The sequence below is a fragment of the Hermetia illucens genome, chromosome 6, assembly GCF_905115235.1.
Source record: "Hermetia illucens chromosome 6, iHerIll2.2.curated.20191125, whole genome shotgun sequence".
NCBI classification, from domain to species: Eukaryota; Metazoa; Arthropoda; class Insecta; order Diptera; family Stratiomyidae; genus Hermetia; species Hermetia illucens.
The window spans coordinates 22,341,450-22,358,119 of NC_051854.1; the positions used below are offsets into that span (position 1 = coordinate 22,341,450).

Sequence of the window (16,670 nt, forward strand, 5' to 3'; positions counted from 1 at the left end):
TCCTTATTAAGGTAGGCGTAGACTGAAAACCGGTTGTTGCCCGGTTAATGGCGATGATAATACTAGATGAGTTCGTAAGGCATACGACCAAACTCTTTCTCTGATTTTTATGGTAGCACAATTCTCATCGATCTTCTCTGGCAAGTTACTCAGTGTATCTGCCATCCGATTAGCAAAATAGCTGTTTAACTGTTGAACGACAGCTGAATCATACAAACGGTAGATTTTAGATTTTTGGAGACGCAAGTCTCCAACTCTGCGGGAAACGGTGGACCCAAAAGACAAGCGAACATGAGCGACCATCAGATGGTGATTCTTTTCGAAGCCGATGTTAGCGCCTATCTTATTGCAAACAGGAGGGAAACAACTCTTAAATCAATTGCTGCTCGCGAAGTGATCAATCAGATTGCGCGTACGGTGCAGAAATCCACAAACCTCCCACAATTATTTTTATGGTCACCAAGATCGTATTCCTCCATCATATTTCCCAGGAAGCTGTTGCCAGAGCATTCAGATCACCCATCACGATCACAATGTCACCTTTAGGAAGTCTCATCTGAATTGCGTGTAATTACTCGTAGAATGCATCCTTTTCGACTATAATAGAAGTGTCCGTTTGTGCATAGCATTGTAAAGGTGATGCTCCATAAGTTGCACAAGAACCGCGCAGTCAGAAAACAGTCAGAAACTGGCCCTCGGATCCAGAGAGCACGCCTTATGGTAGCGGCCAGAAGGAACGCGACACCAGATTCGCGTCTGTTACCACTTCCAAAGTACAGAAGCTCATTGCCGCAAAAGAGAGAGAAGTACTCTTTAGAGTCCCACTATATTAGCTCGCTTGGGGCTTAAATGCCTTATAAGCTTATAGCTTATGTCGGCTGGGATTGGAGAAAACGAACGTTGTGAGGAGCTTTCATACCAGTGCCGAGGAGCTTGCGCACATTCGAGAAAGCAATCATATTCCGTTTTCGATAGTCAAAGGTCGTCTCGCCTCAAAAATTCAGTTCTATGCAGATTCAATGCATAGAACTGAATTTTTGAGGTCCGATCCCCATGAAACCGGCACAATCACTGTCAGCGGCAGTGACCTGCCCAGAAATGAGCGATTTAAAGGTCAATGCTATCACCCAATGGATAACTGCCACATGAAATTGTTTCACGCATTAAAGCAACCTGGATGAAGTGGCGTTCCACAACTGGTGTTCTTTCTAATCGACGTATCAACGAACGTCTTAAATATAAAATTTATCGCAATATCGTCCATTCTGTCGCTCTCTATGGTTGTGTTGGCCGAATATAAAAGACAACGAACGGCGTCTTGTGGTAATGGAAACGAAGATGTTGCGTTGGACTAGTGGCTTGAAATGTTTTGATCACATCCGAAATGAGGATATCCGCGAACGATATGGGGTTGCATTGATTGTGGAAAAACTGCGAGAGAGGCGTCTTCGATGATATGGTCACGAAATTCGCGCTAACGAGAATTCACTTGCCAAGATTGGTCTGAACATCGAAGTCAATGTTAAACGACCAAAAGGATGTTCAAAACAACGGTTGCTTGATACGCTGGATGGGGATTTAAAAGCCTTCCAGATCAGGCATTTGATAGAGCCAAATGGCGAAACCGATCACGACGAGCCGACCCCGCTTGCGAACGGGACAAAGGCTGAAGAAAAAGAAGAAGTTCGGTTTTCGAAAGAAAGGTCTACGACTGATGCAATCAATTTAGTTGCTAATACAGTTAAGGATGCACTTGTGAAGTGTGCAGCAATGAAGGCATATAATACCAGAGCATTGATTGCGAGAATGCTTCTAAATATAGCTCCTTATTTTCCAGATGATCAGTTCGATCCTATAATATGCAATCCCAATAAGGGCTGATGCACTGAATAATACAATAAATAAGAAAAGTAGAGCTGCGTATCCCCCCCTCCCCCGCCGACAGTTCAGATGAACTGAAACCATCGATGAATGGCAGGAGAAGTGGGACAAGCTAGACAAGGTCGTTGGACCTACAGAATCATATGGGATATTCGGATTTGGATCAGGCGACAACTCAGCAAAGTAGGTTTCTAGTCAACGTAGCTTTCGAGCGGACATGGAGGTTACCGAGCATATCTCTATCGATTTGAGGATAATGATTCGCCATATTGCCCACACACATTTTATTTCACTGCCCGAGATTCGCATATCAGAGGCCTGGAAACTACAATCGGGCAGCACTTGAGAGGCAAAAACGTCATGCAATATATGTTGAATTCGAAGGGGATATGGACTGAAGTCGAAAAGGTAATAGCAACAATCCATAAGAAGCTTAAGCAGGAAGAAGCCAGCCAGAAGAATGAACAACAGAGAAACAGGAACGTGAGTACGAATGCAGGATAAATTCTAATGCAGCCCCGCGACATAATAACATACGGGACTCCGGCGAGGACAGTGGAAGGAGAAGGAGATGGTTTTAGTGATTAAGGGTCCCACATAACCGTCTGGCAGGAGCCAGCGGTAATTTTTGAAATTTTCCACCTTCCATCGACAAAAAAAAAAAGACACGCAGTAAACCGATTTGGATAAGATTTTGCTTTACACAAAGACAGGAAGAAAACTTATTGCTTCTCGTTCATTTAATACCAAGGAGTATCTAATGCAGTTGTGAGATACTTTCGGGGATGATGTTCCAATCCCATCCAATCCAATACTCCATAAAAACGCGAATAGGAGAAGAAATCTGCGTATACATGCATGTATATTTATATAGAAAAACCATCGAGTGTTAATTAGCTATAATCTTGGAATCCAGATAACATCTTGGCAAATAAACTTGAACAAATGTTCATTAGCAATTTACTTTTTAGCTGAATTCCAATAATACGAAAGATACACTGTCTTCAGTCTATTCAACATAATTCCCTGACTTCAAACCTACATTCAAAATCACTTAACCTATTTTGCGCTTGATCAACTGCACATTTCCAAAATAACAATTCAGATTAAATTAATCCGCAATAAAACCTTTTAAATTTTTTTTAATGTACTTTCACCGAATTTACCTTTATTGTATCTTTTTTTCTCTCTTCTGATTTTACCTCAAAGATCGCGTTGATAATGTCACTGAAACACTTTCGGGGGAGTATTAAAATACATAAAATACAAGTCAATGTCAACTTTTGACCGCCTTCTGTTGAAATGTTATTTTCAAAGTCACATGCTAAGCGCAACCAGCCAGAGTCTAGTCATCTTTTTCCCCGGTGGCCGAACTAATAGTTTGGCTACTTGCTCAGTATCTTATGCAATACGACAATGATTTCCAAGAAATGTGAGTATAAAAAAACCTAAACTAAGCGCATGTGTATCTTATTTCAACGGAGCGGGTTAGTTGAAATTACTGCGATTAAAATTGAATTTGATATCTTTTGTGCAGTCTAGATGTTTTTATAGATATGCATTTACATGTGGTTTTGAATGAATTCAACATGAACAATATACGTGACGTGGGTCGGCCAACAATCGTTGGACGGATATATAGCGTATCTGAATCAGCAAATGTTGAGCATTTTTCTAGTCTTGTATGGGAATGAAATCTGCATTTGTGGCCGACTTTCTAAAAATTTCGAGCAGAATGAAATGTTCACAGTATCAGATGGTTTTCGATTAAATTTAGGATTTGATATCATTCATCATATCGTTAATTTTCACTAGTTAGCCAAGTTGCCTTCTGACGTCTGAGAAAACTAATGGGTTTCAGAATGAATGAATAATTTCGCATTTGACCATGCACAAATTAATTTTAGCAGATTATGATGACAAAGGCGGCTAACTGGGAAGAAAACTGTATAGATTGATATAACAACTTTAATAGTGAGATTGACATTTGTTCTCCACGGGACATTTGAGTCGATTTCCAGTAGAGAATGAGTAATGATTGAAGTTCCTACATAGAGTCCTGAGCGCTTACGCATATATTAAATAAATGCAATCACCTTCGGTCAATGAGTTTGTAGTTCAACTGCCGCCAGGCAAGCTGAAAAGTGCCCCCAACCATTATATGCTGGACGGTTTAGTGGACGTTGTTCTTTCTTCACATGGGAGATTAAGATGCTGTGATAACGGTCACTAACATTCAGGTCAAAATATCACCCGTTTTCAACACACTTCTTCAGAAAATATTCTTCTAGTCAACATCGCATTTCCTATCAAGACTTCCTGCAAGTTCAAAGGCCGGATTTTTCCATATTTTCAGCATTAAATTAATATCGCGAGTATTCTTGTAAGATACTATTATAATGTGATAATATAAAAAGAGAAAAGCAATCCGTTTAATTGGTATCTCTTTCAGTCATTTCAATAAGTAAACTGTTGAGGGTATGTTGCTAACGGTTTAAATTCCATTGAAGAAGGTTGGCCGGTTTGTGGAAATCAGGAAGACAATAAGGGGGAGGTTTGAGGCAACATACTTACTAATAAATTAAAAACAAAATGCTGGGATTAAGGGCAAAGATACATAAATCATAGATACCGTCATTCCACTATGCGAAATCCTACCTCATCTCCATTGATAGCAGGCTCTGCTACAGACCGATTAAGAAAACGCACTGAATGTCGTCGCAAAAGTGATCACACTATTGAATTATTATATCACTCGGATCTCGCGTGATCTTCAGCCATCAAGGCAGGAGGGGTCCCAATCTTGTCAAAAAATTAGCAAGGGTTCTTAACGCATAAACGGGGTAGGATAGGCAGTCCATCAGAATGTTCATACAGTTATTTTTCTAAACCACTAACTCACGACATCGTTGAAATCATCGTGAACGAGGCCAGGTGAGTCAAAAAACGTGGAACTACTGACACAATGCGCACTGCGGGGTTATTCATCGGTAAGCACCGTGACAAGAGTCGTCCTCCCTACATTGCATTTCTGGATTTAATGAAGGTTTGTGATAATTTGATATTTTGAGGCAGCACCTAGTGCTAGAAGAATTCGGGCACTAATTAGCCATTATCCTTAGCTGCTGTTAACCATGAGCACAGTGCTATCATGGAATCCAGCAAAGTGTTAAAAGTTGAAGCCGCAGGTCCTCCAGCAGTTAACTGCAGCTCCAGGCGCTTATATGCTACTATGCTAACCACAACCTGCTACGAGTGTGCAGAGAGTCCCTTTGGGTACTTCAGCTCTTCTTGCGTGATATAGCTTTGCATCAAAATGAATTTGAAATCTCAATTTTTGGGGAAACTGCAAGAATGAAAAAAAAAATAATATCGACTATCCGCGTGGACCGAGAAATCTGAAATGTGTGCGATGCAATCGGGGTATCTCATAGGAAAAATAATACTTCCTCTATTAGCGTCCTACAAATCTGAAACTAGTAAAAATGTTGGCGTTGCCAAGGGGACCATTAAGTTCCCTGTAGTCCTGTTGTAATGAACTCTCCGTTCATGGCTACTAAATGGTGCTAGAGAAATTGGCTTTGCAATTAAATATGACTTATGTGCCAAGGATGGCCTAACGCTTGATATTTTCAACGGTGATATTCTAAGTTGACTGAAACTAATACTGAAAATGTCAAACCCAAACTGTCAATAAGAATTATTACGAACTGATGCTGGCACTAAAATGCCAACTTTCGGAAAGGAGTATGTTTGTTACCGCTTGGACTGGCATATGTATATGCCCAAATTCAAAATACGTCACCCAAATTGTATAGAGGAGCGAATAAATTTGCCTAGTGATAACAGTGATAGGTGTGTGTTTGCCGTTGCGGCACAATATCACTGCCAAGTTGACTCACTGCGCGCTTATTTTTACAATTGGGAATTTTGTTGATATTTCTGGCAGTAGTCAGATTTCCACTTATTGAACCGATACCTCTGTGCTAAGTATCTGTTTGCCCTCGCCTGTGAACATAGAAAACCGATGACGAAAGAGTGGGCGGGGAAAAGCCATTGCCAAATGTGCCGTTTGAATATCTCTTTTGGGTGTACTCTGATAGCGTTGGTCCATAATGCTTTTTTTAGGTTGACTCATCGGGACCTTGCATGGACAGTATGGACTGATTAGAGATTGCGGGCCTTGGGTGAAAATTATACGGTCAGTTATAGTATTCACTGAACAATAGCTGTTTCATTGTATGCATCTATTCCACGACCTTCAGAAAGTTCAGTTCAGATCTGTTTGTAAACTGGTCATCCGAATCCCACTTCCTCTCCACAAACCTTAAAAACTTAAAGTTGGTACACCATATATCTCCTACAATTTACAGCTAGCTTGAAGGTTTATTAGGTTGACCCTCTGGGCTTAAAGTTTTCTTTCCTCATGAGGTGAATGCATTTTCTCACTGTGCAGAATGCAACACTGCACTTGATACATAAAGTAATAAATAGTTCACGAATCACAGAAGCCAGCGATTTAGTTGAAAATTTGACAGTAATAAGGTACCACTTCACTTCACTTCACTTCACTTCAAAACCAACTAAATAAATGAACCAATCAATGTATATAGCCCAATGAAGACGGGAATGATTCAGTAAAATACGAATTCTATAGTTGCACCCGTGTTTGGTACAATGCCCTCAAACGGCGTGAAGTTAGCACTCAGGGAGTTCAAGGCACAAATCGGAGCAAAGCTGGTCCATATTCTCCACAATATAGTGAGAACCTTAGCGGGCTCATAGAATTAGCTTGTAGCCGAAACATGGGGACCAACGCAGGATTTACAAGAGAATATGGACCTTACAAAAAGGGATGACGTTCAACCAGATTGATTAAGTCCTTATTGAGAAATAAGCTTCATTTAGCATCGTTGACGAACGGTTCAACCCAATGGGCGGATCGCAACAGCGACCACTACCTCGTCGGAGCAAGGCTCACCCCTAGTTTGATTTTGAAAAACTCCCCAGTAAAGAAATGGTATCGAAATATGTCGGAGCATTAAATGTGAAGTGGGATCAGCTGGAAGATGCCATCAAGACGATTGCAGAGAAAACCGTGGGACACAATCCTCGGCGCCTAATGAAAAGATGGTTTGGCAAAGATTGTCAGCAGGCAACTGATAAGGAAAATACCGCATAGCAAAAGCTAAACGAAACAAATTCGTAAAATAAGGATGTGCTGCTAACAATATGTTCGGAAAGAGGGAGCGAAATCATACTAATGATAAAATCAGCAAATTAAACGGAAGCTTTAAAAGGCATTATCTAAGATCTGCTTATAATTTCACGCAAAGAATCGCAAGACCTCAGCTCAAAATTATATTTTCTAGGGACTCAGCAAGGAATCCTATTGGAAACATAGAGCAGAAAAGAAATCGATGGGACCTAAACTTGCAGAAATCAAAGATCTACTAAGAATGCTAGGAAACAACAAAGCACCGGGTATGGATGGAATATCGGAATTAATGTAGGTTTGGCGAACAAGATTTTAAAAACCAACTTAGCTGGTGAAACTATGCCGGAATATTGGTTTCAAAATGTCATCTGCTCTATTTATAAAAACGATGGCAAACTCATCTTCAAAAATGTTGGTTGTCAAAAATAATCGACAGAAAGCTCGAACCAGAGGAGAAGATACTAAGTAAATGTTTGAAACATAACGTTGATGTCTATCTAATTTTCCTTGAGTTCATCGGTAGAGGACGACATCCATCGTTGGGTAAAGTCAGAATAAATAGCCTCGGGAAGGGGCATGAAAAGAAGCGCACAAAGGAATGAATGACTACGTTCTTGGGTCCTAGAGATCTCGACAACGCTGTCGAACTGTTCAATCAATGCATGGTCACAGCAGCTCAACATTCTTCTGCACCGCTGATCAGTCAACGGCAACAACCGGTTTCCGGTCTAGGCTTGCCTTAATAAGGAACTCCAGACATCACGGTTTTGCGGCGAAATCCACCAATTCGATGTCAGCAACGACAGCAACAACTACTCTCTATGGACGGCAACCAAAAAGCTGAAGCGACTGGTTCAGACTAAGTCATCATGGAGGCTTGTTGTTAGGAACTGGGCGAGGAACGATGCCAATAAAAGAGCACTGTTTGCGACTTATTTGAAGGATGTTTTTCAACCAATCTGATTCACTTTGACCAAATTACCCCCTGATAGGCCAGTAAGCGAGTTTTACATAAGAACGAAAGACGTCCTCAATTGCCTACTCCAGAAAGTCAATCCGAAGAAGGCTCCTGGCCTTGATAACGTTGTAAAATTGTCAAAGAATTACCACCTGCCGCTATCAACTATCTCAATTATTCAATACGATCATTCAATTCGGTTACTTTCCACGGGGCTGAAAAACATTGCTAGTTACAATGATCTCAAAGACTGGTAAGGATTTAACGCTAGCAAGCTCATTTCAGCCAGTCAGTTTGCTATCCGTAGTGTCAACGTTTTTCGAGAGCCTACTCCTGGCAAAATTTTCAGCTTTCCTTTCCGACGAAAGAGTAATTCTCCAACGTCAATTTGGCGTCCGCAAAATATATAGCACGACGGAGACAGTTCATAGAATTGTGACAGAAATTAGCGGAGCATTAGAAGAGAGGAAGTACTGTTCTGCCGTATTCCTGGACGCAGCACAGGCATTTGATAGATTATGGCACGAAGGTCTGGGGTACAAACCTAAGAAACTGCTTCCCATTAATGTTCACAAGATTTTTAAATTCCATCTAATTGGGCGGAAGTTTTGTACCGCGCGTGACCACAACATCAACGCTGGCGTGCTGCAAGGACGCGTACTAGGACCATGCAGTAACTTATCTGCACGTCAGGCATGCCAACTAGCAGTAATATAGTCATACCTACATTTTCGGATGGCACTTACTTCTGATCTCGATTAGCATCTTCCGCCCTACAGCGGCGTTTTAATCGGATCAAGGAATGGCTGACCACCTGGGAGATCAAAGTCAATGAGTCGAAATGCATACCATTCACACCCCATCCGGAAACCCAAAATTCGACAATCTAGTGGTACCAAATACCTGGAGTAATAATAATAATAATCATTGGCGCAACAATCCATATTGGATCAGGACCTTGAAGTGTGTTAGAGCACTTCATTCAAGACCGTAACGATACACTAGGAGGCAATGTGGTCAGCATTGCGCTCGCCCGAGATTATATACCTGGAGTGCAAAGTTTTTTATACAAGGCAGTCATAAAACCTATCTGAACAAATGGGATTCGGTTATGGGGTTCTGCGAGAATATCTAATATAAAGCTATCGCAACGCGCGCAATCCACAATTTTGCGTGCAATTACAGGGAGACCTTGATTTGTGAAAAATAACCAACTTCACAGAGACCTTCAGTTACCCACAATCTAGCGTGAGATTGCAGCCTATACCAGCAAATACATGTAAAAGTGGAAAGCTCATGCCAACAGTTTGGCAAAGGATCTGTTCCAAAAGTCCAAAACTCAATGGCTCAAAAGGCTTGAAATATTGGATGATGATACCTCGACCTCGAGGCATGTTACATACCCTAGTGTTAAGACTTGATTACTTAACCTGAGTTTCGTTTTCTACAAATGATAGGTTCATTGATTAAAAACACACAAAACCGTAAAAAAAGCTCGAATTTTGAAATTAGAGGACGCGATCGTTAGATCGAAGTGGTTGGAGAAGGGACATCCCGGAGAAAAAGGTCCGAAATGGGCTGCAGAGCCCCGATCCAACTTTATTTATTGTAACATCGCCCTGGCGATCATAATCCGAATGATACCATTTGTTCTAAATGGTACGTTACTGTATAAATGATCTCATCCTGCAGCCGGTTTACCGAGAGCGACTTCTATCGGGGCCCGCTATACAAATTTCAATGAAAAAGGGAAAAGGCCCGGCATAATTTTTACTCCAGACCCATATAATTTGCACCCCGGGCCAGGATTTCCTCTCTACGGCCCTGCCTGCAGCCTATGCATAAAATATAAATATTCTATCACGATTGAAAGAGGATGTGAAGGAGACCCTATGCACGCTGGCAAAGTAGCGAAAGAAGTTGGCATAAACACAAAGGAAGGGAAGTTCGAAATCATGAAGCCAACCAGAAGAAAGAATTTCGACCAAAAGTTGCCATCCATGTTAAGAGTCGAAAGTTTCAAGGAGCAGGCCATGTGGAGTGTATGAACCTCGGAGAAATTCCCAGACACTTACAGAAAGGCCAAGTGGAAGACCAGTCACCATATGGAAAATCTCGAAACACATGGGAGGACTCAGTGAACAGTGCTGGTTATATGCTCTTTGGTTTCGGAAATTCGAAAAAGCATTCATTCTACTGACTAGGGTGAAGGCAAAGTTTGGAGAGGCCAAGGACCAACATCGTATTATCTTACCTTAGAAGTTCACAACTAAGTTTACCATTGTGACTGACAGTAAATTTAAAAGTATTTAGCAAGTCAAACCCTTTTTTTGGAGCCTTATTTGATTTAATATCTTATAACAAAAAGAAGCATCTTTTGGCATATCGTAGGGTTGGCAAATATTTTGAAATATCATAATAATGTCATACCGTACTTACAATTATTAACTGATGTATATCCTTCAGTAGTTCCCAATCCATTACTACCTCCTACAGCACTTCCGTTTAATCCACCGTTCATTAATCCGGTTCCGGTTGAATGTCTTCCAACGCTATTCAATGTAGTCGTACTTCCTGCTCTAGATCTCCAAGCACTGCTGCTACTCCCAGCTAAATCTCCATTTGATTTTGAAATGCCACCCCTTAAACTTTCCGAATCCAACTGGCGCGCATATGAATTATCCGCATATGCGTGAAAACAACATCTGACTAGAGCATTTGCAGCAGCTTCCCTCTTGCAAATAAACAAATGGCATTCCAAGACTTTGATTCCAGTCGTCCTGCGAAGGATTGCTGCAAAAATTGGTGGATGTTGGGCTTTTGGAATGCGTGCAAACGGTGAATCGAGGGGTAAGAATTCAGGAGTGGCATTGCCTCGTTCTGGAATGAGAACTTGGCGAACTGCAGCACAATAGTGAAGTGATTCGATTGGGAAGAATCGGGTGACTTGTTTTCCATTCTCGTCAACGTTTTCAAGAAGGATTCCATTGGACCAGACGCTTAGCCATGAATCAATTCCTTTTGCGCCAATGGCCCCTTCTGATGGGTAGAGGCTTCGTAATGGTTCCTGGATTCCTTGCAGACCATTTTTGCTTTGGCGCGGTACAGCACTGCCTAAATATAAGACGCGACAACGGCAAATTGGGGTGGAATCTCCCATTTTTTTGTTATCCTAGTTCACTCAAAGGCGGTTATTACGGAGAACTCAGCAATTAATTTGAATGGTTGAAGTGTTAGAAGGGCTCACTTTGGAAATTAGCACAAAACCGGGTCGTAATATTCGAGAAATTCAAGGCGGGGCACTTAAGAAACGATAGCAGATTTTTGATACCAGATATTTTTTGTTATATAATAGATTCTCATATTTTCATCTCGAATTACAAGCTTTGTAGAACTTCGAATAAAATTTCTCCGAGTGCGCCTTAAAGACGATTTAAGCCCGCACCAAACTTCTCAATATTGTACCAGTACTAATCACTGAAATATCGGGTACAGAAAAAATCAAAGCCAGCAAAAACCAGGTATTTTCAATACAATCATTTAAACATTCCAAGGCATCGCGCATTCCGATCACGTTCGAGGAAATATTATTTTTAGGGTTATAGAGAAAACCGAACTACAGTCACACTACAGTAACTTATACGGCACAACTACACCACCACTGCCTGTAAACATCTCGATATTTTCTTCTTGAGCAATGGTATCGCTGTCGTCTTGGAACAGGTAGAAATAGTGTGGTGTGCGGTTAATATATCAAGTGATTAACCACAAATATGGCGGCAGCAAATAGAGGCGAGCACCGATCGCTGATCTAATCCATCCGATCCATATCACTTGGAATTCCTTTCGGTTTTCATTAACGCAAGAACCACATGAGCATCCACTTTAGAAGTTTGTCAATATTGCTCGAATCACTACCGACTCCTTGCGGGTCCTGCGTCGAAAGAATTACATGCTACACCCACTTTTGCACAACAACACAGAAACTCGTTTGCAATTTTTTTGCAAACTTCCAGAACTTTTAGCGAAAACCTCTGAAAAGTACGTTTTCGAATGCGTTTTCTTGGAGATTAGCAAGGATACCGGACACCGATCGATCCTTAGCCAAGAATCTTTAGATTTTGGCTAAGTTCGAAAAGAACGAAACCAGTCGGCGACGTGGTCAATTTCTTATATCCTCTGGTCTGCACGTCGTTCGTTCTCTACACAGAGCAGTAACGGAATTCTCTAAAGTCACACCGCAACTGAATTCCAGAGCCGCTGAAAAGGTATGCAAAAGCTGAGACTTGAAGACTTTCAATACTACAAGACGATGCAGACAGGTAGAGGTCTTAGGTGTACCCGTGGAGCTGTGCAGAGAGATCTACAGTGTGTTGTGGGAGTATACCATCACTGATGGTACTCAATCGGACTAAATTCATTTTTTTGGACCTCCTTGAGTCGAATCAGATCATCTTTTCTTAGATTTGATTTCCAAAAGATTTGAGTTTATGAGGAGAGTTTAGAAAGTAATAGATAACACCAGGTAAGCAAATTATCTCCTTGCACGAATACTTGCTGCATGTAGTGTATTTTGCTAGCTATGTATGCCTCACTAAACAAACTATATCCACACTGGCAGTGCCGGTTGCGCCACGGCCGACTACTACGGTAGAGATACCTGTGTCCGATTTTGCGCTGTACAAATTCAGGTGAGAATGTAATCAAGCACCTCAGCGACTTGACGGACTTGGGTTGTGTGGCTGACGGAAAAGCCGGTTTTCCTTTGCTTATTCTTCGAATCAATGGAACGTGATCATATGAGGCTCGGCTACTACTACATCGTGTCCGGAGCCACCTTTACACACCTTCACGTTATTCCGGTGAGATTGGAATTTCTTTCTGTGTTTGAGTCTTCTGAGCATGCGAATGTGGTTGAGTCTTCGTCTTCGATGCAAACTTAAAGAGTTTGAATCAAAACTCTCTTCTGATTGGAATTACTAAGAAGTTAGAGATTCATGAGGAAAATGCTACGTTGAGGATTTGTGTCGTGTCTGATTCAAGAATCGACTGCACCATGGAGTTTTCTTGTGCAATGATGTGAATGAAAACAAAAGATTTCGATGCATTTGGAGTAAGCTAGAAACTTGATATTTCTCTTGTCGGTTCGCAGTTTTATTTCGATGCATTTGATATTTTTTTCGAATATTGGTAGCAGATATTAAGACTTTTTGTGCAATATCTGAACTTTTAAAGAAAAAGTAATATAATTTAAAATCGTTTTGATGCATTTTAAAAATTTCTGATGTTGTCTTTTATATATTAGACGGTATATTACATTACAAATGTTAAAATATGTGGGTGTAATATTTGAAATTTGATATCGATTTGACTCATCTACATCTATCACAAATAAGATATATCTGAAACAATATTCAATATTTTAACGAATTTACTATTAGTTGAATGTGCGGTCAAAGGCTAGTATAGGTCCCAGGGCGAAACGTGAATTGGCACACGATGGCGCATAAAACCTGAGAAACGCCTGCTGAACCAAACCCACGGGTCTACTACCAAACTTTATCACCACCTCCACGTGGAGATCGCTGGGAGTTCTTTCTTTATGAAAAACTGCAGACGGAGAAGGATGAAGGCGAGTCTCTCGCTCCTAAAAACGGGACAAAATGTACCAACTGGTCCTCCAGGTTGGGGGTTGGGTAGGACTGACAACCCTACACGGAAAACCGATGTTACGAAACCACGAAAGGAGCCTCGGACAGAATGGATTTCACAACAATGAACCCGACAACGACAACGGATTAATGATTTGCGCATTTTCTCATGGAACGTGTGCTCCCTGTTCAGACCGAATGCTGCTGAGTAGCTAGCCGATACCCTGTTCCAATTTAGGACTTATGTAAGAGCATTGCAAGAGATGCGATGGAAAGGGACCGGTTTCCTGGAAAAATAAATCATGTGCTCGGAGTAGGTTTCTTAGTCAGCCAAAAAATGAAACCTGCTGTTATCGCTTTGAAAATATAAGCAAAAGGCTATGCCCTCTGCGTTTGCGAGGCAAGTTTAGAAATATAAGCCTCAAAAACGTTCGTGCCCCTACAGAGGAAACTGCAGAGCCGGAGAAGGATGCCTTCTACGAGGCAGTTGAGCGGACCCCCGAAGCCTGTCACAAGCATGATATCAAAAGCATACTTGGAGATTTCAACAGTTAAGTAGGGAAGGAGCCCAGGCGATACGTCGGCTTCCATAGCTTACATAGGGATACCAATGATAACGGGCTGCGGACTATTCAGTTAGCAGTATCGCACGAAATGGTTGTTGGAAGTACCTGGTTTGCATCGAAAGCAGTCCACACACATACGTGGGCATTCCAGGCGGGATCACTTACAACCAAATTGACTACGTGCTGATTGAACGCCGCCACCTCTCAGCCTTGATGAATGTCAGAACATATAGGGGGGTCAATATAGACTCGGATCACTATCTCGTAGGCATGGTGTTCCGAGCTCGAATTACAACACCACCTACAATCCACTCTGACAATCAGGCGAGAGTGAATACTGAAGCCATTTACAGCACAGTCCCCCGTAACATCTATAAGAGGGAAATGGATGCCGCAATAACCGCAGTCAACACAGACCCTGGAGATGAAGCATCAACAAATGATCTTCACAATCACCTGAAAAACATTATCATAAATACGGTCACAAACATTCTTGGCCCCAGCCGCAAGAGGAGTCGGAGCGGCTGGTACGACGATGAATATAAGTTAGCAACAGAGTGGAAGAACGTTGCATACAGAGTAACCTTGCATTCTCAAAGGACGCCGGTACGCGCGGAGACTTACCACGAACTCCGACGAGCGGAGAAGCGACTTAACAGACGGAAAAAGGAAGCTTGGGAGAACCAACACGTCTGTGAACTAGAAAAGTATAGGGAGCAACCGCACAAGGCGCGGAATTTTAACCATCAAATCAGCAGGATGAACCTTATTCACCTCGATGCTGTCTCCTGGCGAGGCAAAGAGGGAAATCTGATTTCCGACCGAATGGGCGTATTGGAGCGATGGGTTGAATTGTTTTATGAGCTACTGAACAACCAGAACATCGCCGAGTTGGAGGTCCCGCCAATTGAAGACGACGGACAAATGCTGCCACCACCAAATATAAGAGAAACAGCCCGTGCAATTCATCAGCTTAAAAATCATAAGTTGCCAGGAATCGATGGAATTACAACCGAATTGGTTAAATATGGAGGCGACCAATTACACCAATTGGTTCATCAACTTGTGCTTAAGGTATGGGTTAGCAAATCAACGCGTGACAACTGGCAAAAAGGCATTATCTGTCTCATACATAAAATGGGAGATATCACACAGTGCAGTAATTATGGAGGTATCACGTTGCTGAGTACCATCCATAAGATATTCTCCGCTATCTTGTTAGGCCGGATAGCTCCATACGCCCAGAACATCATTGGCCCATATCAAAGAGGCTTCACTCCAGGCAAATCAGCAACAGAACAGATTTTCTCTCTGCAGCAAGCGATGGAAAAACTGTGAGAATATGGACATCAGTTACACCATCTTTTCATCGACTTTAAAGCCGCCTATGACAGGATAACCAGGGTAAAACTGTACACGGCCATGAGAGAATTTGGTATCCTAATGAAATTGATAAGACTGACTAGGCTGACCATGACCAATGTGCAAGGCCAGATAAAAGCAGCAGGATGATTCTCAAGACCCCTCGACATCAACAACGGTCTAAGACAAGGGGATGCCCTAATATGCAACCTTTTTAAACTGGCCCTGGAAAAGTGATCTATGATGCTCATGTAAATGCGAGGGGACGATCGTCTTAAGTACATCCAACTACTGGTCTATGCTGACGATATCGACATCATGGGACGTACAATCTACCGTCATCCAGATCGACCAGGCTACGCGAGATAACGCAAAACCTTAAGAACTTTGTAGGATCGGCATAATCGGCATAATCGGCATAATCGCACCGAGAGCGGACTGTATTCCCAAGTTTTAGACAGGCAGAGAAAACGGATCAAGTGTTGTTAATGCGTTGAATGATATCCAGTGCGGTGTCATCGTCGGCAGAAACCACGTCATCTAGATATATACATTGATCGACGTCTTCAATTCTTAGGCCACTAATGAAGATAGGGAGAGTGCGATGACCCGATAAACGGAGAATCTTGGTTTTGTTGATGTTTATAATACATACATGCATGGCGTGCATGGCAGACCTGTTGGACCTCAAAATCCTCCTCGCCTCGGTGCACCGCGTGACATTTTGGACCATCATATGTCGCTCTGATAATAGTTATTAGTTTCTCATGAATGTTCCTCCTGCGTAGATAGATAGATGCTCCAGATACACTCTCTGTTCGCGCTATGGAAAACTTCCTCGAAACTGATAAAGAGCAGGAGCAGTGATGATCTAAATTTGAACCCCTCCAATTGTCACACCCAAAGTGGGTTTCCTTCTTTGGAATTTTGACAATCATCCTCTTCTTCCACTCTCTGGGAAAGGTCTCGGATTCCCAGGATTTCTGTACGAGTCAAAGCAGCAGATCTGCAGTAACTGCAGGTGCAACGAGCCC

General features: G+C 42.0%; 1 protein-coding gene across 1 annotated transcript in view; it reads right to left on the bottom strand.

Moving 5' to 3' along the window:
* The window catches only part of LOC119658822, a 136,136-nt gene extending 123,808 nt beyond the window's left edge, over positions 1 to 12,328 (bottom strand). Inside the window, exon 1 of the mRNA XM_038066553.1 lies at positions 10,497 to 12,328. Coding sequence (XP_037922481.1) covers positions 10,497 to 11,217 — 721 coding nt within the window. The 5' untranslated portion in view covers positions 11,218 to 12,328. The remainder of the gene's footprint in view (positions 1 to 10,496) is intronic.
* Positions 12,329 to 16,670: the final 4,342 nt, after the last annotated feature.